The sequence below is a fragment of the Moschus berezovskii genome, chromosome 15, assembly GCF_049115385.1.
Source record: "Moschus berezovskii isolate FMDL1 chromosome 15, NW_MosBer_1.0, whole genome shotgun sequence".
Lineage (NCBI taxonomy): Eukaryota > Metazoa > Chordata > Mammalia > Artiodactyla > Moschidae > Moschus > Moschus berezovskii.
In genome coordinates, this window is record NC_142474.1 from 41,640,204 (window position 1) to 41,665,760 (window position 25,557).

At 38.6% G+C, this 25,557-nt stretch overlaps 1 protein-coding gene across 8 annotated transcripts in view; it reads left to right on the forward strand.

Annotated features, from left to right (window-relative positions):
- TASOR2 (transcription activation suppressor family member 2) overlaps positions 1-25,557 on the forward strand; it is a 63,620-nt gene that overhangs the window by 19,523 nt on the left and 18,540 nt on the right. For 4 of the 8 annotated variants that reach the window (XM_055431125.2, XM_088844008.1, XM_088844011.1 and 1 more), the window contains exons 2-14: positions 5,159-5,304; positions 5,598-5,693; positions 6,766-6,838; positions 10,065-10,156; positions 12,501-12,638; positions 12,781-12,911; positions 12,992-13,011; positions 13,112-13,211; positions 17,419-17,519; positions 18,395-18,498; positions 19,396-19,468; positions 19,561-19,626; positions 21,818-22,537. In XM_055431125.2, coding sequence (XP_055287100.2) covers positions 5,159-5,304; positions 5,598-5,693; positions 6,766-6,838; positions 10,065-10,156; positions 12,501-12,638; positions 12,781-12,911; positions 12,992-13,011; positions 13,112-13,211; positions 17,419-17,519; positions 18,395-18,498; positions 19,396-19,468; positions 19,561-19,626; positions 21,818-22,537 — 1,860 coding nt within the window. The other 4 variants (XM_088844006.1, XM_088844012.1, XM_055431134.2 and 1 more) reach the window with 3 other exon arrangements.

The window sequence follows — 25,557 nt, forward strand, 5'->3', positions numbered from 1 at the left end:
TAAAATTCACAAATAGCAGAGCTGCTGCTGCTGCTAAGGCACTTCAGTCGTGTCCGACTCTGTGCGACCCCCATGGACTGCAACCTACTAGGCTCCTCCGTCCATGGGATTTTCCAGGCAAGAGAAATGTACCCAAAGCCAGGTGCTACAGTAAAGAGCATTAACTCAGTTTTTACAGCCATTTCAATTGAACTTACACCATGTGCACTCTGTTTGTCACTTAAGCCTTAAGGGACACTCTTTACACTTCTCAATCAGATATTTTTCAAGTTACCCTCTTAGATGTTGTTTAAATTTCTTTGTGGAATAGCCCCCTCTTCTTTCTCTTAATATTCTGATACTCTTGAATGGTTTAAATAAAGCATGTGTATTGCTCAGCAAAAAAGATAAAACTATCCATTTATTTAGTGCTCCTTGTTTTGTACACTTGTTAGGTGATTAAATGAGAGTGCGTTGTGTGGGCAGAGACTTCTCAATAAACATTCTCATCTGTCTCCTTAGATAAAGAGCAGGAAACTTGTGCTTTCTTGAGAGTATAATTGAGGTTATTTATTATGAAATCATAAAAGATTCAGGATTTACTGTGGTTTTCCATTAAGTTTTCTTTTGATATACTTTTCCTTCTGTCAACTGTAAAATTATTACTTTTACAACATATGGCTATTGAGTGCTAACCTAAAAGGGGAACCTTTTTTAACCGTAAATAGTCTTAGAAATTACAATATGAAAGTTAAAAAATAAGTCATTTCTTACTTGTTCTGCCTTGTTTATTTTAAATCATTACCATTAGTCATAGCTTTATTGGGAACTGTATTCCCCACACTGTATTAGGTAGGTTTTTGGTGTGTTTTTTTTTAATTGCATTATTTCTCCCAGGTTTCAGTTTATTATTGTGCATTGACACAAAAATTGGGGAAATATGTAGTATTTACTACTTCTGAAATTTAAAATCTGTGCCTATCTGTTAACATTGTGTACAGTTTCAGATAGTTGGTAATCATAGTTTGTTCATTTCCAGAACTACAAGAACTCTTGTATCTTGTAGGCAAAATCTTTCACAGATATGGAGCCTAAGAGTATACTTGGATTTTTTAAATATAGTCTTTTTAAAAATATTAATACCAGGTTCCCAAAATTATAATTTTTAAGGGAATCTTGGTTTTCATTTGAGCTATCAGTACAGATTATTTGTAAAATGAACTTGCAAGTGTGTAGGCTTCCCAGTTTGTTTTGAGTTATTAGCTGAACAAAGCTATAGCTTTTTAATTACTATCATTGGTGTTTTGCTATTTGAAGCTCTTTAGAATATCCTTTTCTTTTTTTTGTTAATAACGCTGGTATATTGATCCAGTATTCTTGCCTGGAAAATTGCATGGACAGAGGAGCCTGGCAGGCTACAGTCCATGGGGTCACAAAACGAGTCAGACAGGACTGAGCAACTTTCACTTCATTATATTAATATTGAAAGAGAGAAGATGAAACTGAGTAAAATAAAAATAAATGTTTCATCTTTTTTTTCCTTCCTTGCTATTTATAATCTTTAATTTTTGATTCTAGGAAGTTTTGTTATTAAATACATTTTCAAATTACCTTGTGAATTAAAGTGTTTGGACAGTTTAGTCTAAATTAATTTTACTGAAATGTTTGTTTTAATTTCTGTAATAGTTTAGGGTTTTTTTTAATCTGTTGTTTATAAATTAATTTTATTTAAAAAGCTTATATTTTCTTCAACTTTTGAACTTTAATGTAATTGGCTGAGTTCTGATAAAAGTAGGAAACCATATTAATGTACTTATTTATACTGTAAGGTCAAGACTTCCAGTGTTCTATACATTACTCTGTTCTCTTTAGAAGTAATCCGTGTGTATCCTTTTCCCCACCTTGTTAAAGAGAACAGAGGATCCAAATAGAAAGGAGTAAACAAAGCAAATAGTTAAATTTTATGAGATTTCATTAGTCTCAGTTCTCGCTTAGTGAGGACTTGAAAAAAGTACAAAGGCCCAACCAGGAGAATTGCTTGATTCAGTCATTAATTCTCAGTACAGGAAACATGGCTTTCATGGGCAAGGTGGCCTAGCATCTCTCAGATAGTACATGGGTATGGTTTGAAATGGAGAAGGAAATGGCATCCCACTCCAGTGTTCTTGCCTGGAGAATCCCAGGGACGGGGGAGCCTGGTGGGCTGCCGTCTATGGGGTCGCACAGAGTCGGACACGACTGAAGCGACTTAGCAGCAGCAGCATGGTTTGAAAAAAGCACTTTCAAAAAAAGTAATAAATTTTTATTTTCATAAAATGATAATTTTGTAATACAACCCGTAAGAAGTTCAGTAGACATTTCCAGGCTGGTGAGGAAGGCTCAGAGAAAAACAATTTCTGATATATTTGCTGAGTGTGTAGTTCAGTTCAGTTGCTCAGTCGTGTACGATTCTTTGTGACCCCATGGACTGCAGCACGCCAGGCCTCCATGTCCAACACCAAATGCCAGAGTTTATTCAAACTCATGTCCATTGAGTCAGTGATACCATCCAGTCATCTTATCCTCTGTCGTCCCCTTTTCCTCCTGCCTTCAATCTTTCCCAGCATCAGGGTCTTTTCCAGTGAGTCAGCTCTTCGCATGAGGTGGCCAAAGTATTGGAGTTGGAGCTTCAGCATCAGTCCTTTCAATGAATTTATTCAGGACTAATTTCCTTTAGGATAGACTCATTGTATCTCCTTGCTGTTCAAGGGACTCTCAAGAGTCTTCTCCAGCACCACAGTTCAAAAGCATCAATTCTTCTGTGGTCAGCTTTCTTTATAGTCCAACTCTCATATCCATACATGACTACTGGAAAAACCATAGCTTTGACTAGACAGACCTTTGTTGGCAAAGTAATGTCTCTGCTTTTTAATATGCTATCTAAGTTGGTCATAACTTTTCTTCCAAGGAGCAAGCGTCTTTTAATTTCATGACTGCAGTCACCATCTGCAGTGATTTGGAGCCCAGAAAAATAAAGTCTGTCACTGTTTCCACTGTTTCCCCTTCTATTTGCCATGAAGTGATGGGGCTGGATTCTGTGATCTTAGTTTTCTGAATGTTGAGCTTTAAGACAACTTTTTCACTATCCTCTTTCACTTTCATCAAGAGGCTCTTTAGTTCTTCGCTTTCTGCCATAAGGGTGGTATCTGAGGTTATTGATATTTCTCCAGCAATCTTGATTTCAGCTTGTGCTTCATCCAGTCCAGCATTCCTCATGATGTACTCTGCATATAAGTTAAATAAGCAGGGTGACAATATACAGCCTTGACATACTCTTTTCCCAATTTGGAACCAGTCTGTTGTTCCTTGTCCAGTTCTAACTGTTGCTTCTTGACCTGCATATAGACCTGGTATTCTCATCTCTCGAAGAATTTTCCACAGTTTGTTGGGGTCCACACAGTCAAAGGCTTTGGAGTAGTCAATAAATCAGAAGTAGATGTTTTTCTGGAACTCTCTTGCTTTTTCGATGATGCAACGGATCTTGGCAATTTGATCTCTGGTTCCTCTGCCTTTTCTAAAAATCCAGCTTGAACATCTGGAAGTTCACGGCTCACATTCTGTTGAAGCCTGGCTTGGAGAATTTTGAGCAAAACTTTGCTAGTGTGTGAGGTGAGTGCAATTGTGCGGTAGTTTGAGCATTCTTTGGCATTGCCTTTCTTTGGGATTGGAATGAAAACTGACTGTTTCCAGTCCTGTGCTGAAGTTGTCCAAATTTGCTGGCATATTGAGTGCAGTACTTTCACAGCATCATCCTTTAGGATTTGAAATAGCTCAACTGGAATTCCTTCACCTCCACTAGTTTTGTTCGTAGTGATGCTTCCTAAGGCCCATTTGACTTCACATTCCAAGATGTCTGGCTCTAGGTGAGTGATCACGCCATCGTAATTATCTGGGTCATGAAGATCTTTTTTGTATAGTTCTTCTGTGTATTCTTGCCACCTCTTAATACCTTCTGCTTCTGTCATGTTCATACCATTTCTGTGCTTTATTGTGCCCATCTTTGCATGAAATGTTCCCTTGGTGTCTCTAATTTTCTTGAAGAGATCTCTAGTCTTTTCCATTCTATTGTTTTCCTGTATTCCTTTGCATTGATCACTGAGGAAGCCTTTCTTATCTCTCCCTACTATTCTTTGGAACTCTGCAGTCAAATGGGCATATCTTTCCTTTTCTCCTTTGCCTTTCGCTTCGCTTCTTTTCATAGCTATTTGTAAGGCCTCCTCAGACAACCATTTTGCCTTTTTGCATTTCTTTTTCTTGGGGATGGTCTTGATCACTGCCTCCTGTACAGTGTCACGAACCTCCGTCCATAGTTTTTCAGGCACTCTATCAGATCTGATCCCTTGAATCTCTTTCTCACTTCTACTGTATAATCGTAAGGCATTTGATTTAGGTCATACCTGAATGGTCTAGTGGTTTTTCCCTACTTTTTTCAATTTAAGTCTGAATTTGGCAATGAGTTCATGATCTGAGCCACAGTCAGCTGCCAGGCTTGTTTTTGCTGAATGTATAAAACTGCTCCATCTTTGGCTGCAAAGAATATAATCAGTCTGATTTCGATATTGACCATCTGGTGATGTCCATGTGTAGAGTCTTGTCTTGTGTTGTTGGAAGAGGGTGTTTGCTATGACCTGTGCGTTCTCTTGGCAAAACTCTTATTAGCCTTTGCTCCCTTCATTCTGTACTCCATGGTCAAATGAGTGTGCAGTATTAGCCCCTTTCCTAGGAACCTCACAGACTTCCTTGTGGATTTGGTGAGCCACTGGGAAGGTTAAGTTTATCAAAACGTGGCCTAGATTTACAAAAACTTAGGAACAAGCAGTATTGATCTAAGCAGTCGCTGAACTCCAGCTTGACACTATAGATGTATCTGCTTTTACAGCCTTGGTTACAGCACCCAGCTTTAAACCTAAAGGGATTTACTCTTGCATTAAAAGTAATTCATCCATTGTTATAATCCATTTAGGTTATTTTCATCGAGTATGAGGTCTTTGAAGATAGTCCAGATATGGTAGCCAGAACATAATGGAAATGTCTCAGTTATGCAGGAAGGAAATGAATGACTTGGTCAGTGATATTTAGTGTGCCACTTTCCCCAGCCTTTGGTTATCTTAAACAGTTGCATTATTTTTGTGTTTTACAGTTTTTGAGACAGTATCCTTGAGTTCAGACTCTCTCTTCCAGAGGACAGTTTCAATTCTCCATACTTCTTACTTGGACTCTGCATCTGAGCATGGTTTTCAGTACAGTCAAGTGACTTTGGTGAAAAATGACATTTTCTTAAATGAGGTGAGGTGCTTGGTACACACTGTGTCTGTGGTTAGTTTTATTTTAGTTTTAAAGAAATAGACCCATCATTTTTTGTATTTGAGCCTAGTTCTTTTTAGCTATCACATTTTAGCAAGATAAACTATCCTTGGTAATAATCACTTGAAAGGTAATTATAATATATTCTAGGGAATAGAAAAATAATAAATTTCATTAGTCTTTTAACAGGAGGAATTCAGTTGATGCATTTTTAAAAATTAATTTGCAAGGCAAAATAACATGTTTATAACATTTGATTATTTCTCTTTATACAGTACAAAACTTTTTACCAAGAAAAAAAAGCAAGTAACTATACTCACGAAGAACTTCAAGAAACTTACGGGTTTCTTCTGTTTGAAACTGAAAATCAGGTAAGGAAATTTGGTCTTAGAAAATTAATTTTATGATGTTAAGGTACAAAATTAATTATGTCGTTAAAGTTAAACATTGATTCTATAAAATTTGTAACATTACCAGTTCATCAGTCTTTTTTAGGTAGCAGTGTAAATGACAATGAAAGCTTTTCATGAAAGAGATTTGATTTCTACAACTTTTTAAGGTTTTCCTTAGTTTTATCTTAAATACATTTGTAAGCTTATAGTGAGATTTCGATTAATACAGAATGCTTAAGTATTAATAATGCCTTTTAATGGAGTGAATGGATATTTTTCCATTCTGGATCATTGTTTACATAGATATCTTCTGTTTCTTGTGGAAGCTTTTTCAAGTTTAAATTACATGGTTTTGGGGATAAAATAAACACTTTCAGCATTCTGGTTACTTGGAATTGTTTCAGGCTGTTTTGAAAATTGATCTATATTGTTGCTTATACCTAAAGTGTGGAGAAAGAAACTGCTGTATGCAGGTATGTCTCCAAAGATGTGTGTGACTTCTAGATACACTTTCATCAGTGCCAGAGATCTGTGATCCAGCTTAAAGTAATTCACAGGTAGTATTTTGGTTGGGATCATGATTTTTAAAGAATGGGGGTAAATTTGCTAAGGGATAGTTTACATTAGCATGTACCTTATGGTTACATAGTAATACCAGAGAGTTTATTTACTTAGTTGTTGACTTCCAAATAAGATATGTTAGGGGTTCATACTTTAGAAAAAAATAAACGTCATCTGGGGGTAAGGCATTTTCAAATTTCGTGATTCCCAAGCTGTAATCAAAAAAGAAATCTTCAAGAGAGGACTAATCTGTGAGCTTGTTTAATTTGGTTTTGCCAGTGACATTTTTGTTAGCAGAAATGGTAAAATTTCATGAAAAAGTTTAAACTGTTAATATTAACTGAAACACATTTGCCTTATAGAAACTTGCTTTGTGCCATGAATGCATATAGTGTACAGATTCTGTATTGAAAGTTTGTATGTAAATTATAGAGTTATTTCATTGACTCTCCAAAACATGATATAAGCAAAGTCCGATCTTTTGTTTAAGGCGAAGTTGGTATGTCAGCATGGACTCTGTGTGGGCAGCAGTGCTATCACCACTCTGGGGGACCCAGCGAAAGGTACGGTCTATAAGAAAGGAGAATTTCTTTTACAAGGTGAAGTGGAATTTAGTTAGTTACATAAGAGTCCTGTATTAAAAGCTAGTTTCATTGATGATAAATAATCTTTGGAATCAGAACTTTAAATATATACATGAGCTTTGAATTTAAGAACTTAAGATTTTCTATTAGAGTTCTCTCTTTTAAAAGATGATTAGACTAGAAGGTATCTTTCAGTGCCAAGAGGTCAGTGCTATCATCTGGGGCTAAGGAGAAGACTTTCCTCCTAACTATCATTATGGCAGTAAGAATAGAGAATAGATGGTACTGACCAAAAATGGCAACTATGGGATGTGAGGAGTAGAGAAAGGAAATAATCAAATATAAAGTGTTAAATTTACACTGCATTGGTATTATCAATAGAGGAGAGATTTTTAGATAGGCTGATGAGTTACAGGAGAAAGGTATCTTATCGTTAAGAATGTGCTTTAGCCCTAATTTCTTTAACCTTCAGTTTCTTCATCTGTAAATAGATAAAACTATCTTGTAGATTTGTTGTGAGGATTATGAGACTATGTAAAGTGCTTAGCATGGAGCTTACACCTAGTAAGCTTGCAGTAAATGAACACCCACTTCAGTAAGCTGTTTGCTGCTGGTGGTGAAAACAGTTGGAAGAGGGATGAGGACTAGAGGTTACGGCTCAAGGTGGCAGAGGGTGCATGTTAGTTGAAGCCAAAGATATTGTTACATGGGGCAGCACAGATGAGGAAGAACAGAACTTTTATTTAGATGGTTATGGGACCAAGGGATGGGGACATGGGGCGAGGACAGGAAGAAGAAGAGCTGAGAGCAGTCCAGTGAATGAAGAATCTGGAGGTGGAGTCTCACAGGAAGCAGAAGGTGTCCGGAGGGGTGTTAGCAGTGTCAGATGCTATAGAAGTTGGAGATCAGGGTGAGAAAGACTATGGGGCTTCATGGCTAGGTTCTTGCTGGCCCTTTCTTTGTAATAACAGCTTTATTGAGATAAAATTCACCTTTCAATTCACCCATTTGAAGTATACAGTTCAGTGTTTTTTTTAATGCATTCAGAGTTGTGTGACCGTCAGCACAGTCAGTTTTAGACCATTTTCATCAGTCACCTCCCCTCCCACCAGCCTGGGCAACCACTGCTTTCCTTTTTGCACCTGTGGATTGACTATTCCAGACATTCCATATAAATGGAATCATATCTAACCTTTTGTGAGTAACTTGTTTTTTTACTTAGTGTTTTTGAGATTCATCTATGTTGTCACATGTACTTGATTCGCTTTTTGACTGAATAATATTCCATTGTACCACTTTATCCATTCAGCAGTTGGTAGATGCTTTGTTGTTTCTACTTTTTAGCTATTATTAAAAAGAGCTACTATATATATTCTTATGCATACGGTCTTTATGTGGGCAAGTATTTTCATTTTTGCTGGGTTTATACCTAGGAGTGGAATTGCTGGCTTGTATGGTAACTGAACTGATGGTAACTCTGTGTGTAGCGAATGTTTTTAAACTTCTGTTCAGCTCTCCTAAAGGACATGAAACAGGATAAGTTCACAGCTCAAATAACAGTTTACCTGAACCTTTTCTTCTTTTCCTCTATTCTTCTTAACACCTCCTTCTTTTCATTATGAAAAATGCTAATGTAGAAAAAAAGTAGCATGGTATGATATACCCATCACCTACATTTACCAGATAGTGTTTTGCATTAATTCTCTTCATTTGTCTAAAAACATTTTTTTTTCCTGAAAAATGTGGAAGTGAGTTACAAGCAAATGCCTCAGCTTATACCTCTAAAAATCAAGGCCATTTTTCTATGTGACAGTTGCTTGAGTTTATTGTTGATGTTTTGAGAGCCTGGTTTCAGTAGGAGGTGGAGTAGAGGCTGCATTGTTCCTACAAATACACATTCTTCTTCACATGCTGGGGGTGATGATAAGCTAGCAGTACTGGATATGTATGTTTATAGTTTTTGGCTCAAGTGAAATGAATGAAATATATGAAAGTAAGCCTTTATATTACTGTAGTGTGTTACAGTTTTAAAGGTTTATGGATCTTTTTAAATCTTCTGAAAACCTGTGATTTCTGTATCTGTGACCCACACCCATCCTCTCTGCTTAAGTGACATACTACTCAGTCATGTGCTTCAGTTCAGTTCAGTTCAGTCACTCAATCGTGTCCGACTCTGCAACCCCATGAATCACAGCACGCCAGGCCTCCCTGTCCATCACCAACTCGCAGAGTTCACTCAGACTCATGTCCATCGAGTTGGTGATGCCATCCAGCCATCTCATTCTCTGTCGTCCCCGTCTCCTCCCACCCCCAATCCCTCCCAGCATCAGAGTCTTTTCCAGTGAGTCAACTCATCACATGAGGTGGCCAAAGTATTGGAGTTTCAGCTTTAGCATCAGTCCTTAGTAGTAGTAGTAGTACGTGAAGAACTTGGAACTGGAATCCAGTCTTCTGACAGCATGTCTATAACTCTGTTCATTCTATCCGTGTTCTCACTGTTGTCATTTCTATTTCACAAGCGATGCCTCAGTTCAGAAATATCCCTGAAATGGGTTCTTTCCTCTGTTTTCTCACTGCTACTTCTGTGCGGGGATCATCCTCTCTTCCCTCAACCTACAGGAGCCTTTCCCCGCTTGAGACTCAACTTCTCTTTTAAACAGCAATGGTCTGTGATAAGGCTGCAGTGGTGAACAAAAAAAATCTAACCTCTGCTGACTGGAATTCACAGTCCAGCAGAACACATTGCTTAAAGGCAGGGATCTTGTTCTGTTTCCCTTTGTGTCACTGCTGCCTGGCACAGACCTGCTGTGTAGTCAACTTCAGCACACATTCTTAAATAGGAGCATTTACTGAGATTTTCTGGAAAAAATAACTTGAGAATCAGATTACCACAGGCCTTTTCACTGAAAGATTGCATGGAGAATAAAACAGACAGAGACTTTTCCAAAATTGTGATACATTCATCCCTTTTCAGTTACTGTACCCAAATAGAAAATTGGTTGTCAAACAGATATATTTTATCTTTGCTCTGATGTTTCCATACCTGTAGAATATCTCAAGTAGATTTTAAAAGGTAAGCATTTTCAAAATAGTTTTTTTAATGTTACCTTTTATTTGTCCCTTGTGTCATCTTGTTCATTTTAAGTAATCCATGTGTAAACAGTCTTCTTAAAGTGTAAATTAATCTATTTTTATACTTTTATAGGTGTGTACATTTCCAAATACTCAGACTATCTTCATGCAAGACCTTGGTATCATGGGAAGTCTGGTTATGTTGTAATTTTTAATCTAATTAAGGTAAAGCCTAAATTTGCTTCTGTGTAATTTTTTTTAATGAAAGCTTATCAGTCTGTGATCATGTTTTTTTGCAGATCATTTGCTAAACATAGTCCTTGCCAAAGACAGCTGTTCAGAATCAGAAAAAATAATTGTTCCTTTTGCTTTCCTTTAAGGACAAAGGTTTTTTTTTTTTTACTCTTTTAATAGATGATCTGTGAATTTTTTTCCTTAAAAAAAGCTTGAAAATAATACAGCAGGCATTTAGTGAGAAGCTTTCCTCACCCTGCTCCACAGTGTCACTTTTTAAACATTAAATAGCAGAATGAGTAACTTGTTTATAAAACAACATGATTTCAGCTATAAGAGATGAATTTAGAAAGCAGCATTCGTTGTCTGGCTTAAATTGTCAAAATGAGAAATCTTTATGCATTTTTGTTATCCCTAAAACATTGAGATCTTGTTCATAGTTTCATATGATACCTATAACTAATAATCTCAGAAATTTTTTAGTTCCCTTAAATAATGCAGTATAAGTGAATCACACAATTAGAATTTTCACTCAAATAGTAGGAAAACTAATTTTAGAGGTCGGGGGGTTTTTTGAGGACATATTCTGTGGTCTTGTTTTGTTTTTGCTTTTGTTTTAGCGTTCCTACTAAGTTCTTCGGTTATAAACCTAACACTACTGATTATTTAAGAGTGTGAATTCTCCATATTCCAAAATTCGTCCCTAAGAACTGAAGGAAAAGTAGCATTCATTGGCTCCCAACCACTGCTTCCCCCTTTAACGTTTCCCTTTCCTGCTCTGTGATAAATACTGTAGTTCTGCAGCCCACATGCCTGTCAGCTCAGATATCAAGTTTTTTATGTCAGATTGTGCCTCGCCATTGGTTTCATGCCCCTACCATGTCTGGTGGACCCTGCTGTTTAGTTTTGAGTTTCTGGCTATGTGCTCTCAGTTCTCCTTACTTCACTGCTCAGAAGCTAGCCCTGCCCAGTTTGATGGGGAGAGGATGCAGGTTCTGACGGCTCACTGGAGCACCACTCATGTGATTAGTCTTCTGAGGATTGTCCATGGTGGTCCAAGTGCTGAAGAGAAGGCACCTTAACAGCAAGCATATATATATATATATATATATATTTAAATAGTACATCTTGTAAACATAGAAATAAAAGTTGCCTATTATTTCGCACCGCATTTTGGTACCTATTTTGTGTATTTTCATTTTTTTCATGTTGTGTCATTGTGTTATTCAAGATAGCTTTTAAAATCATCGTATGACCTTTTATTGCATGATAAACTAACTCAACAGTTCTCTTTTTCCTTTTTCTGGGAGATACGTACCCCTCGATGAGGAGCTTCCATGGTGAAAAATACTGTCAGCTGTTGAGTAATCAGGGCTATTGGCCTGTGAAGTGCTTTACTGGGTTTTTGCTCCTTGCTGGTTTACTGGGTGCTGGTGAAGCAGGAGTATCTTGGTCTCTAATTTACAGTTTACGGAGAAGGCAATGGCACCCCACTCCAGTACTCTTGCCTGGAAAATCACATGGATGGAGGAGCCTGATGGGCTGCAGTCCATGGGGTTGCTAAGAGTGGGACATGACTGAGCGACTTTACTTTCACTTTTCATTTTCGTGCATTGGAGAAGGAAATGGCAACCCATTCCGGTGTTTTTGCCTGAGAACCCCAGGGACGCCTGGTGGGCTGCCGTCTCTGGGGTTGCACAGAGTCGGACACAACTGAAATGACTTAGCAGCAGCAGCAGCAATTTACAATTTATAATTTAATACTTCAGTTTGGAACTCATCTTTTGACATTTTAGTTTTTTTCATCTTTTATGATATAGTCATTAAATAGTGAGTCCGTTTGGTGGACTATGTAATTTCTCTTTTAAAGAAATAAAGTTAAAGTGTTAGTCAGTTGTGTCCAACTCTGCGACCCCATGGACTATAGTCCACCAGACTCCTCCATCCATGGGATTTCCCAGGCAAGAATACTGGAGTGGGTTGCCATTTCCTTCTCCAATTGAAAGGAATGGTTCTCCTAAATTTGGACTAATTCATGTACTCCTTTAATACTGTGAAAAAAGCTGTGGATGTTTGCCAAAGAAAGATGCCAAATTATATCAGAGTTTGTGAAAAAACAAAAAACTTCAAGGGCTAAATACAAATGTAATGGGGTTCATAGATAATTAAAACTAGTGTTGGTCTTAAGATAATTTTTTAAGAGCCATAGTTCTTAACACAGTTTACTGTTAGTCAAAACACATCCACATCTTTATTTAGACTGTTTTAAATAAATCCTAGAGTAAAATTATTCCTCTTTGAAGATATTTGATTAGTCTTAATATTGTCATTCTAGGGAAAAGTCAAGTTTGTGTCTGAGAATTATACAACTAACTATACTAGCCCATCTTCTGGCTATGATTGCCATGTGGCTGCAAATACTAACAAGATTTCTCACAAGACAAGTCATTTTCGCACCTTTGAACTGAGTCAGGTATAGTCACCTGGGAATAAATCATTTGCAAGATACTTTTCTGAATGTAATGAGTTAAATTTGGAGGTTGGGTAGGGATGAAGTAAACTTGATGCATGAGGAATTCTGTAGTGCTATCCTCATAATGCTTTTCTTCTTTCAGTATTACCTCTATGAACTTTCAGACAGCGCTATTACTGAGCGACCCAGACAGGTCTGTCCTTACCTGATTGTAGCTTTTCAGTACAGGGAACCTAGAAAGATGGCAGCACCAGCCTATGACCATAAAAGCATGTAAGTAATTATGTGCATACTCTGTTTTACTGGATTTGTTTTCTTTGCTCTTATAAAAATGCTTCTTTTTTCCCCCCTAGACTTGAACTCAAAGAAAATGGTAAGAAACTATTTAATTGGTTTTTTTAGTTTTTTCTTTAAGTAAATGTCTTGTTCAAAAATAAAATAATCAGTTTCTTTCTTAACCTCATTTCTTACAGTTCTCATCTCTCCATGGAAAGGGAAATTAATCATACAAGGCTGTCTACTGTGCGATATAACTCTTTGGTCTTCCTATGGTACAGTGGTTCCAAAACAACTGTAAGTGTTGAATTAATGCCCTTTACTAATGCTTCTCTAACTTTTCAATTCTCATTTTGAGGTCCTGCTTGTTGGCACTGGTGTGAAATATACCAGCTGTACTTGGTTTTAGGTTATTCTTCAGGAGATGTATAGAGTACAGGGCCGTGACACAAGAGACCTAAATTCAAATCTAAATCTGACCTTTGCTTTGGAATAAGTTAGTTTTATTGTTGTTCAGTTGCTAAACTGTGTCTGACTCTGTGACCCTGTGGACTGTAGCACGCCAGGCTTCCCTGTCCTTCACTATCTCCCGGAGTTTGCTCAAACTCATGTCCATTGAGTCAGTGATGCCATCCAACTGTCTCGTCCTGTGTCATCCCCTTCTCCTCCTGCCCTCAGTCTTTCCCAGCATCAGGGTCTTTTCCAATGAGTCGGCTCTTTATATCAGGTGGTCACAGTATTGGAGCTTCAGCATCGGTCCTTCCAATGAATATTCAGGGTTTATTTCCTTGAGGATTGACTGGTTTGATCTCCTTGCTGTCTAAGGAGGTCTCAAGAGTCTTCTCCAACACCAAGGTTGAAAAGCATCAGTTCCTTGGTGCTCAGCCTTCATTATGGTCCAACTCTTACATCTGTACATGACTGCTAAAAAAACCATAGTTCTGGCTATATGGACCTTTGTTGGCAAAGTGAAGTCCCTACTTTTTAGTTTTATAATCTTTGATAAATCACTTTTAAAATTTTAGCTTCTTAATCCATGTGTAGAAAAATAACCTCTCAGGCTAAGTTAATTTACTTAATGCTAGAAGTTTCACTTTCTATGAAAAACAGATTGTACTTGCCTAGATAACAGATGCAGATTATAGCCACTTAATTCTGTTATAGTTTTTATTAAGATATGTAGGATCTAATTTTCTAATTTTCACATGATTTTCCTAGAGTAGCATTAAATAGAGGAGCTGTTACATGTATTTATATTATAATGAATTACAGTACAGTATTTTTTTCTGGGCATCTTGTGATACTTTTTTGTTTAATCTATTTAGTTTGCCCCCAAACCCCTTGAAAGTTAGACATGCTTTAACTGAAATGAAAAGTGAAAATTAGTGTTCTATTAGAAATAATTTTCTTTTTATTGGCTCTTTTTAAAAGTTTTGTGTTTGTTTATTTAGACTGCATGAGCCTTCATTGCTGTGTGCAACTTTCTCTAGTTACGGCAAGCAGAGGGCTACTCTCTAGTTGCAGTACTCAGACTTCTCATGGTGGTGGCTTCTCTCATTGAGGAGCACAGGCTTTAGACGTGCAGGCTTCAGGAGTTGCAGCACACAGGCTCAGTAGTTGTATAGAGTACAACTATAAGTGTAGAACCCACTCCAGTGTTCTTGCCTGGAGAATCCCAGGGACAGGGGAGCCTGGTGGGCTGCCGTCTATGGGGTCGCACAGAGTCGGACACGACTGAAGCGATTTAGCAGCAGCAGCAGCAGTAAGTGTAAAAAGAGTGATGAAATTAGGAAATCACATTTTGGCAACATCATAATGATCAATGGAGGCTTGATAAAGTAGATGGAAGTTTGATGGAATTTACATATCTCACAAAGGAAAAAATGCAGTTTATAATAGAAGAAGCTGCAGATACCATTTTAACTCAGTGGATAAGTTAACATCACCAGGAAAGAAATAAACATCAGGAGCTTCCTGACACGATGCACAGAGGATGACACAATATCATGTCTGTGGTGTTCCTGCCAGTCTAATCAGGAGAAAACCTTTGACATGCCCAGACTGAGGGACAGTCTGCAAAGTAAATGGCCTGTATTATTCAGAAATATCAAGGTCAGTGAAGATGAAGACTGTTGCAGGTTGAAGGAGATGAGAGAGGCACAAGTAAGTTCCAATGAATATTCAGGACTGATTTCCTTTAGGATGGACTGGTTGGGTCTCTTTGCAGTCCAAGGGATTCCCAAGAGTCTTCTCCAACACCACAATTCAAAAGCATCAATTTTCTGTGGGTGCTCAGCTTTCTTTATAGTCCAACTCTCACATCCATACATGACTACTGCAAGAACCATACTTGATGGACCTTTGTTGGGTAAGTAATATCTCTACTTTTTAATATGTTGTCTAGGTTGGTCGTAGCTTTTCTTCCAAGGAGCAAGCGTCTTTTAATTTCATGACTGCAGTCACCATCTGCAGTGATTTTGGAGCCCAAAAAAATAAAGTCTCTGTTCCATTGTTTCCCTGTCTATTTGCCATGAAGTGATGGGACCAGATTCTGTGATCTTAGTTTCCTGAATGTCGAGTTTTAAGACAACTTCTTCACTTTCCTCTTTCACTTTCATCACGAGGCTCTTTAGCTCTTCTTCACTTTCTGCCATAAGGGTGGTGTCATCTGTGTATCTGAGGTTATTGATATTTCTCCTGGCAGTCTTGATTCCAGCTTGGGATTCATTTAGCCTGGCATTTCGCATGATGAACTCTGCATATAAGTTAAATAAGCAGGGTGACAATATACAGCCTTGACATACTCCTTTCCCAATTTGGAACCAGTCCGTTGTTCCATGTCCAGTTCTACCTGTTGCTTCTTGACCTGCATACAGATTTCTTAGGAGGCAGGTAAGGTGGTCTGGTATTCCCATCTCTTTAAGAATTTTCCATAGTTTGTTGTGTTCCACACAGTCAAAGCCTTTGGAGTAGTCAATAAAGCAGAAGTAGATGTTTTTCTGGAACTCTCTTGCTTTTTTGATGATGCAACGGATGTTGGCAGTTTGATCTCTGGTTCGTCTGCCTTTTCTAAATCCAACTTGAACATCTGGAAGTTCTCGGTTCACATACTGTTGAATGATTCACGTACCAGTCTCGCTTGGAGAATTTTGAGCATTACTTGCTAGCATGTGAAATGAGTGCGATTGTTTGGTAGTATGAGCATTCTCTGGCATTGCCTTTCTTTGGGATTGGAATGAAATCTGACCTTTCCTGGTCCTTTGGCCACTGCTGAAGTTTTCCAAATTTGCTGGCATATTGAGTGCAGCACTTTAACAGCATCATCTTTTAGGATTTGAAATAGCTCAGCTGGAATTCCATCACCTCCACTAGCTTTGTTCCTAGTGATGCTTCCTAAGGCCTACTTGACTTCGCACTCCAGGATGTCTGGCTCTAGGTGAGTGATCAAACGTTATCTGGGTCATTAAGGTCTTTTTTTGTAGAATTCTTCTGTGTATTAGTGCCACTCATTCTTAATATCTTCTGCTTCTGTTAGGTCCGTACCATTTCTGTCCTTTATTGTGCCCATCTTTGCATGAAATGTTCCCTTGATATCTCTAATTTTCTAGAAAAGATCTCTAGTCTTTCCCATTCTATTGTTTACCTCTATTTCTTTGCATTGATCACTTAGGAAGGCTTTCTTATCTCTCCTTGCTATTCTTTGGATCTCTGCATTCAGATGGGTTTATCTTTTGTGTGCGTGTATTTGGGTGGTTATAGAAGGAAATGTTTTTCTTAAAAGTGCACACAGAGAAGTATTTAGGGGGAAAAGGAGGTATCTGTAAGAGTACAAGTATTTCTAAATAAGTTTTAAAGAAGGAAATGGTGCTAGTCTAGATGTGGTTCTTTCTGTGGCCCTGCATGGTAGGCAGTCCTGTATTGTCAAAAGCTTTCAACTCTTATGTGGTATAATTTCTAGAATATTCTCATTCCATTCCAGAATACGTAATTCTTCCACACTTCTGAATATTTTGGTTATAACAAAAGTGCATGCATTCAGTTAATGTGAACATATTTGCAGACCATGGTTTATGAGGTGTTAGTCCTCAGTCATGCCTGACTGTTTGTGACCCCATGGATAGTCTTGTCATGCCCGACTCTTTGTGACCCCGTGGACTGTAGCCTACCAGACTTCTTGGTGCATAGGATTCTCTAGGCAAGAGTACTGGAGTGTGTTGCCATTCCCTTCTTCAGGGTATCTTCCTGAGGCAGGGATTGAACCCAGATCTCCTGCATTGCAGGCAGATTTTTTATTGTCTGAGCCACCAGGGAAGCCAATTTATAAGGTCATATACCCAAAAATCTCTAGTATTTATGAATATATGCATTATTTGATTTAGAGTTTATAGATTTAAGAATTTTTGTGATTTTAATAGTTTTGTTTTCATTTATATTAGAAAATCAAAAGTTACGAAGCTCTAGTTTCAGTGTTTATTACATTACATGATATTGTTTTGTTTTTTAGACCACATGAACTAGATTTTAAGTATGTAATGAAAGTGTCATCTTTGAAAGAGAGACTACCAGAAGCTGCTTTTAAAAAACAGAATTACATGGAGCACAAAGGTCTGTTCAGATGTCATGGTGCACTGCGTGTCCTGAGCTTTGTTCCGCTTGTTTTCCACTCTCTTTCATATATACACATGCGTGCACACACACTCGCTCTCCCTCCTTACTTCTGTTTTTCCCTTAAATGATTCTTAAAAGGGTCTTTTGTGAAAGCGATAGAGTAACCGTGTGATTCAGTTCCTGGGAGGCCAGGTCAAAGTGATGAATGGTAGTTTCATTTAATATGGTAGAGACTAGCTTTAATATAGAATACTGAGGGAATTAAGCAGAGATACACTTACAAACAGTTGGAAACTCATAATCATTACTTTCAAGGAGAACAGAGGTTTTGTGGTTGTTTTTATTTACCACTGACTCTGAAACAACACAAGTTTGAATTGCTTAAGTCCACTTATAAGCACTTTTTTTTCAATAGTACATATTACAGTACCAACCAATCCGTGGATGTGGAATCATGATTACCCAGGGTAATCATATACTGGAAATACTGACTGCACAGGGGGTTGAGGGAGAGGCATTCAAGGGTCACCTGTACTTTTAAATGAAATAAAGCAGAAAACATGAGAAGGAAAGTCCTTAGTCATTTAGATTAATTCATGGCAATATTGATGTTTTTATTTACATATACTTTTTGTCTTGTTAACTTTATATTAGTGTAGTATAAATAAAAGCATTGTTTTTAAATACTGTATACAGTAACTTTTTATTAAGGGGTTTTATAACCAAGAACATTGAATGATCCATGTTTTTTGAATAGTATTCCTGTTTCTTCTTTTAAAATATAAAATGAATAAATCGGTTGTAAAAAAAAAATAAGCATCATATTATTTAAAAATAAGAAATGTTCTGTGTTTCTGATTTTTTTTCCACAGTCTGTTACCAAGACATGTGCTTCAATATGTATGAGGTGGAGCTCTCAAACAAACAGGGGGAGAAAGTAGATAAACTAATAGAATACATTAAAAGGGAACAGTTGGTAAGAGTCATCCATTTAACATATAATTATTATTTTCCCTGAAATTAAGAACTTGATACACAGGGACTGTGGGAGAAACATACAGAGACGCACCATAGTGATGGTTCCTGTAGGTGGTGTTTTAATAAAGAATTAGAAGTCTTTTTTTCATGTTTGAGTTGTTAGTGAATGATTTATTAATTTATCAGATTTGTAGGCTTATGACCTGTCAGTTTTTGAAATACAGTATTTTATCACTTCATGAAGTGGTATATTTTATTCTGTTTTTTTTAACTCGATGATTATATGAGCATTGGATTTTGTCTTTGTTATGTGTATATAGGCTTTTGAAATGGTGAATAATGCGAAAGAAGAGCTGCATTTTCTGTCTGCATTTCTTATTACCAGGGACCTAATGATGTTATTGCCTGTTATTACCCATCTCCTAGTATGCTGTGGAAAGGATTCCTTTAATGGATGATATCTTCCAGTTTTTCTAGTTCCAGGATTCTGTGATATGTTTTGTATTAACATGAGCTTATTGATGTTAATCATAGGTCTGATTGACCTTGAATTTGTAGTGGCTAACGGGAAACAGAGCAGCTACTTGCACAGCAAATGTCAAACATGACAATGAAAAAAGTTTCTGATTGATTTGTCAAATAGTTGAATACTATCCGAAAACTAACCCTTAATGTTCCAGTTATTTATTATATGTAGCCCTAACAAGGCAAAGATTATTTGAGCAATAAGGGACTTGAAATTTCTGATACTGGGGACAAAATTGTTCTGCTTCCCATAATTACTAACATTTCAAGAATCTTTTTCCTTAACTTTTCATAAGGTTAAAAATCACTGAAGAATGTGGTAGAAGGAGAAGAGAATTGAATCTTCTTTCTTGCTTTTTTTATGTTTAAGGCAATCATCAAATGCTTAGAAGATCGAGAATTTTTCATTTTACTTATGTCATCAGCCTTAATGTCCGAAACAGGTAAGGACAACTTTTTTGAAAAAATGTTTTCCAATATGTTTACTTATATCCAATCAGCAACCTGATTTTCTTCTGATTCTCATTATGTGTAGGTTTTGGAGAGGAGCAGACAGGTCTACACGGGTTGCATTTATTCCACTCACCTCCATCAGCAGCAGGTAAGGGCACGAGCAGTCCATGACAGCTGTGGGCCACATTTCAGTCCTCATCTTAAACCCCCAGCAGCACATGACTCTGGCAGCTGTTTTTCTCTGAAATAATTTTCCCCCTTTATTCTCCCTGGTCAATCATTCATCTCTGCAGGCTTATCCTTGCTTGTCTACTCCCCACTCAGGTATCCACCTGCCTATTGACATCTCTTTCCACTTAGGTGTCTCAGATGTTCCTCACATTCAGCGTGTCCAAAACTAGATTCATTTGTTCTTAAAGAGCAATAGCCAGGAAGTAGTTTCATCATAGTCTCCCATCAGTAGGACTTAAGGTCTTCACTAAAGCACTTGCATTTGTCTGGACTGCTTGTCTCCTTCCCCAGGACCAGGAATTGTCTATTAGGGGCAAAAAGTATTGCTCATGCAGTATATAAATAGGTATACAGTAGATTGGTGGTATCAGAATTTCAGAGGGCAGTTAGGAAACAAAGTCCAGAAAGGCTCTGGTCAGGGGAGATAATGAATAAAACTGGAGAATAAGCACAGTCTTGCCTCTGACGCAAAGCTGTCAGGTGTCAGCCTGATTATCACTTTAATGAGTCCATCACCACTCTTCCTTCATTGAGGAGCACAGACTAGTCAGTCTAGTTACATAATATTAACTTGAGGGTTACTTAGGGGTTTACTTTGTTTGAGTTCAGTTGGTTCCCATCACAAGGAAAAAAACTTTTTTATTTCTTTAATTTTGTATCTACATGGTATGATGGCTGTTCACTAGACTTACTGAGGTAACTGTTTAATGATGTGTGTAAGTCAGATCATTATGCTGTAAATTCTGAATATACACAGTGCTGTATTTCAATTATATCTCAATAAAGCTAGAAGAAAAAGGAAAGTCAAAATGCCAACCAAAGGATGTTTTCACCTTTGACTACCTTGTTAAGAGAGTTTGAAGTAGGTCATATAAGGTATAGATAAGAACAGAAAAGCAACTCTGCCAACTCTTAAGAGCCGGTGCTATTTTTCAGAGCTGGAGAAAGGCCTTCCTTCTTCTTTCTCACCTTGTCATCCCTCCTGAATGACTCTGAGTCTCTGTGTATGTATTTTCATATATATATGTTCATTAAGTGCATTCATCAGTTCAGTTCAGTCGCTCAGTCGTGTCCAACTCTTTGTGACTCCATGAATCATAGCACGCCAGGCCTCCCTGTCCATCACCAATTCCCGGAGTTCACTCAAACTCATGTATGTCCATCGAATTGGTGATGCCATCCAGCCATCTCATTCTCTGTCTTCCCCTTCTCCTCCTGCCCCCAATCCCTCCCAGCATCAGAGTCTTTTCCAGTGAGTCAGCTCGTCGCATGAGGTGGCCAAAGTGTTGGAGTATCAGCCTCAGCATCAGTCTTCCAGTGAACACCCAAGACTGGTCTCCTTTAGGATGGACTGGTTAGATCTCCTTGCAGTCCAAGGGACTCTCAAGAGTCTTCTCCAGCACCACAGTTCAAAAGCATCAATTCTTCGGCACTCAGCTTTCTTCACAGTCCAACTCTCACATCCATACATGACCACTGGAAAAACCATAGCCTTGACTAGACGGACCTTTGTTGGCAAAGTAATGTCTCTGCTTTTTAATATGCTGTCTAGGTTGGTCATAACTTTCCTTCCAAGGAGTAAGCGTCTTTTAATTTCATGGCTGCAATCAGCATCCGCCGTGATTTTGGAGCCCAAAAAAATAAAGTCTGACACTGTTTCCACTGTTTCTTCATCTATTTACCATGAAGTGATGGGACCAGATGCCATGATCTTAGTTTTCTGAATGTTGAGCTTTAAGCTAACTTTTTCACTCTCCTCTTTCACTTTCATCAAGAGGCTTTTTAGTTCCTCTTCACTTTCTGCCATGAGGGTGGTGTCATCTGCATATCTGAGGTTATTGATATTTCTCCCAGCAATCTTGATTCCAGCTTGTGCTTCTTCCAGCCCAGCGTTCCTCCTGATGTACTCTGCATATAAGTTAAATAAGCAGGGTGACAATATACAGTGCATTCATAAGCCTTCTATTAATTGCTATTTAGATTACCATTTGAAACACTCATCATATTTAACCATCCTATAATTTTGTAATGTAAAGCATTTTTTTCCCTGCATGATTTTTGAAAAAAAAAAAAAGTTCAGGTTTTTAATGCATGCATATATATTTTAGGTCTGACAGACTTGAAAGTTGAAGACGACATCTCATTGAAGGTGGTGCCTGTTTTGCCTGCCCTCAATTGTGCCCTGCTAGAAGCAAAGAAATCATTTTCTGAAAGAGGAATCTCTCTAAACACATTAGTAAAGCATAATTTCCAGGACTTGTCCAAGGTGAACAAAAGCCCTCCACTGACTGCTGCTTCTCAGGACGGATTTAAAGAAACCAACTTCTCTGGCCAAGTGTCCAGTGGTTTTGACTTGACTTCTCCAGCTGAAAAGTGCCCTTTACAGTCTTTAACTCAGTTGAAGTCTTACTTTTCAGATGCGAGCGGGTACATTTTGGGAGTGTCTACTGTGTTAGATCTATTGGCAGAGCGTCCTCAGTCTCCTTGTATTTCAGATGGGATTTGCGATGCAGGCTTTTCTTTAGTGATGACTCCAGATCCTGAATTTCACGACTCAGAGGCAGAAGGAAGAAAAGATACAGAAACTGGAAATAACTCTGAAGATGTATTTCAAGCAAGACAGGGAGCTGTGGTCCCACTGAGCCTAGCATCAAATCTGAGAGTGCAGCCCAAGAGAAAGGCGAGCACGCTGCCCATGGTACAGAGTAAAAGGGTGAGCTCGTACCGACCCTTCCCCAAAAGGACTCCTGCTGGAGGAAACAAGGGTCCTGCCTCTACCACGACTCTCAAGCTAGTCAAAGGACAGTTTCCTCAGAGGAGAAAAAGAGGTAAGCACATCATGTGGGTTTTCAAACATTGTGTCCCCACCCTGTCCCTGTGTGACCGTCCTGGACCATAGCTTGGCAGTGTCTGTGAAGAGTTCTCTCCCGGTGGCTTGTATGTGCACTAGAGCTAGGGAGCACTGATCTAGGTGACAGGTGAAAGTCAATAGGACAAAAGCCTGCCCACTAGAAGCTCTTATTCACTTGTAAAACTGCTCCAGTTGCCACTTAGTTATTTACTTGCCTTTCTAAAAAATAAGGACTTTCAGTTTCTGAACTGCCCTGGGACAGATTGGACAGGATCTCCTAACATCAGGCACACTAAGAGCAACTGGTAGAAAGTTTTGAGTGACGGCCTGAGAACATCTAAAGAGGGTCCACCTGGGCCTCCACAACCAGAGCACCCTAGGGCAGAGTTCTAATCCTTGGTGTGTTCTAAAGGTGGTCACCTGGACCTGCTGTCTGGTACGGACCTACTGAAACAGTGTACAGTGGCCTGGAGACGTATGTAAAGAAACAGTTCACAGTGGTTTTGTTGTCCCTGAAAACTGAGTAGGAGCCCTTATCCAGAGCCGTTTAGTGTCAGTCAAGTGCACTTTAGCCAGCAGAGCACAGCAGACAGCACAACTCTGGCTTAGAACCCCCTCAGATATGTGTAGTGTATTTGTTTAAAACTAGGGAACTTAAAGGAAATCAGTCCTGAATATTCTTTGGAAGGACTGATGCCAAAGCTGAAACTCCAATACTTTGGCCACCTGATGGAAAGAACTGACTCAATAGAAAAGGCCCTGATGCTGGGAAAGATTGAAGGTGGGAGGAGAAGGGGATGACAGAGGATGAGATGGTTGGATGGCATCACCGACTCAATGCACGAGAGTTAGAGTAAGCTCCGGGAGTTGGTGATGGACAGGGAGTCCTAGCGTGCTGCAGTCCATGGGGTCACAAAGAGTCAGACACAACTGAGCGACTGAACTGAACTGAGGGAACTTAAGCTCCATGTTGCCTTCAAGAAGGGCGAGCAGACTATGGCCAGGGCCCCTTAGGCATTTCCCCATCATCTCTGTACTTGACCGTGAGCAAAGCGGGAGGCTGCTTATAAGCGTGTGTCTTAGCCAGCCCTGTCTGTTGTGTTGTGAATTTAACACTTTTGATGCCTAAACAAGAAATACTGGAGATGTGTGGATCCCCCAGGATCCTAGATAATTAAGATTTTACCCTTTGGTTTTAACAAATCATTATTTCTGACCAATTATAGTTTGAAAAATGGTGTGTGTGTTTAGGAAGGTGGTGGAAAGAAGGGCAGCATGAAGCAGCCCCACACACACTTGTTTCCGCACACACTCCAGGCTGTATTGACTTTCTTCCTCTATATGAATTTACTTAAAGGTATTAAATATATTGTCTGTAATTCAACATATATGTTGTCACTATTTCTCAAAATGGTTTGAATTTCATCCACTGTAAGAAATATGTTTTATGTTTTAGTCCAGTATACACAAATGCATACAAACTGAAACAGAAATTTCAGAAAACATTTATCCTAACTTTGTGCAGTATAATCTGATATATCCTGTTTCATTTAATAAAGAATTCTGGTTGCAGCCCACTAGGTTTATTTGACAGTCCACCCATGGGTTATTGTGCACAGTTTGAGAAACATGCTGTTGAGTGATGCAGATAAGCAGGGTGGTCCCTTCAGGATCGTGTTTCCCCTTTTCCTCCCAGGACCTGGGTCATGAGAGGTGTTCACTTCCTGCCCGTGCAGATCTTACATGTCCCCTTGTCTTGATCATCTCGTTTCCTTTCTCTTCTCAATTTAGTATTAATCATTTTCCACTTTTACGCAGGAGACCTGGGTTACATCCCTGGATTGGGAAGATCCCCTGGAGAAAGGAAAGGCTACCTACTCCAGTATTCTGGCCTGGAGAATTCCATGGACTGTATAGTCCATGGGGTCGCAAAGAGTCGGACATGACTGAGTGACTTTCAGTTTCACTTTCATTTTGCTGCTTGTTTTATATTTTTCCTTTTTTATGGCAAAATTTTTAAAAATTGAAACTGATGTAGAATCAGAAGTCTTATTCTGGAAACAAACAAAAATATGCTGCTCTGTTGCCTTTATTAGCTTAGTAGGGAAGAAAATAATTAAACCCAGGGAAATGTTCAACATTAAGACTCTGATGCTGGGAAGTATTGGGGACGGGAGGAGAAGGGGACGACAGAGAATGAGATGGCTGGATGGCATCACCGACTCGATGCACATGAGTTTGAGTGAACTCTGGGAGTTGGTGATGGACAGGGAGGCCTGGCGTGCTGTGATTCATGGGGTCGCAAAGAGTCGGACACGACTGAGCAACTGAACTGAACTGAAAAGCTTTTTAAAAAACCACTTATTCCTCTAATTTTCAAAAACATAAAATGAAATTGGTCTCTTTCTTACATTTCCCTAATAACCATCACATTCTTACACTGTTTAGTATCATTTTTCTGTTCGCAATTAGAAATAGTATTTTCTATTTGATGTGATTTTAAAATATTTACAAACATTCACAGGTGTGATAATTTTATATAGTCAGTGTGGAAAACAGTTTTCACAGGGAACATTTATTAACATTTTTTTTTTAAGTCTTAAAGCATTGAAACACTTGCTGTGTGTGATACAAGCAGGTCATTAATAGTTTTTTTCTCATCTCCCTCCACCTTTAGCTCTTTCCCTGAGAACTAAAGCTGAGCATTTTGTAAGTTCAGTTCAGTTGCTCAGTCGTGTCCATCTCTTTGCAACCCCATGGACTGCAACACGCCAGGCTTCCCTGTCCATCACCAACTCCCGGAGCTTGCTCAGACTTATATCCATTGAGTTAGTGATGCCATCCAACTGTCTCATCCTCTGTCATCCCCTTCTCCTCCCGCCTTCAATCTTTCCCAACATCGGGGTCTTTTCCAGTGAGTCAGTTCTTCACATCAGTTGGCCATCAAAGTATTAGAGCTTCAGCTTCAGTCCTTCCAATGAATATTCAGGGATGATT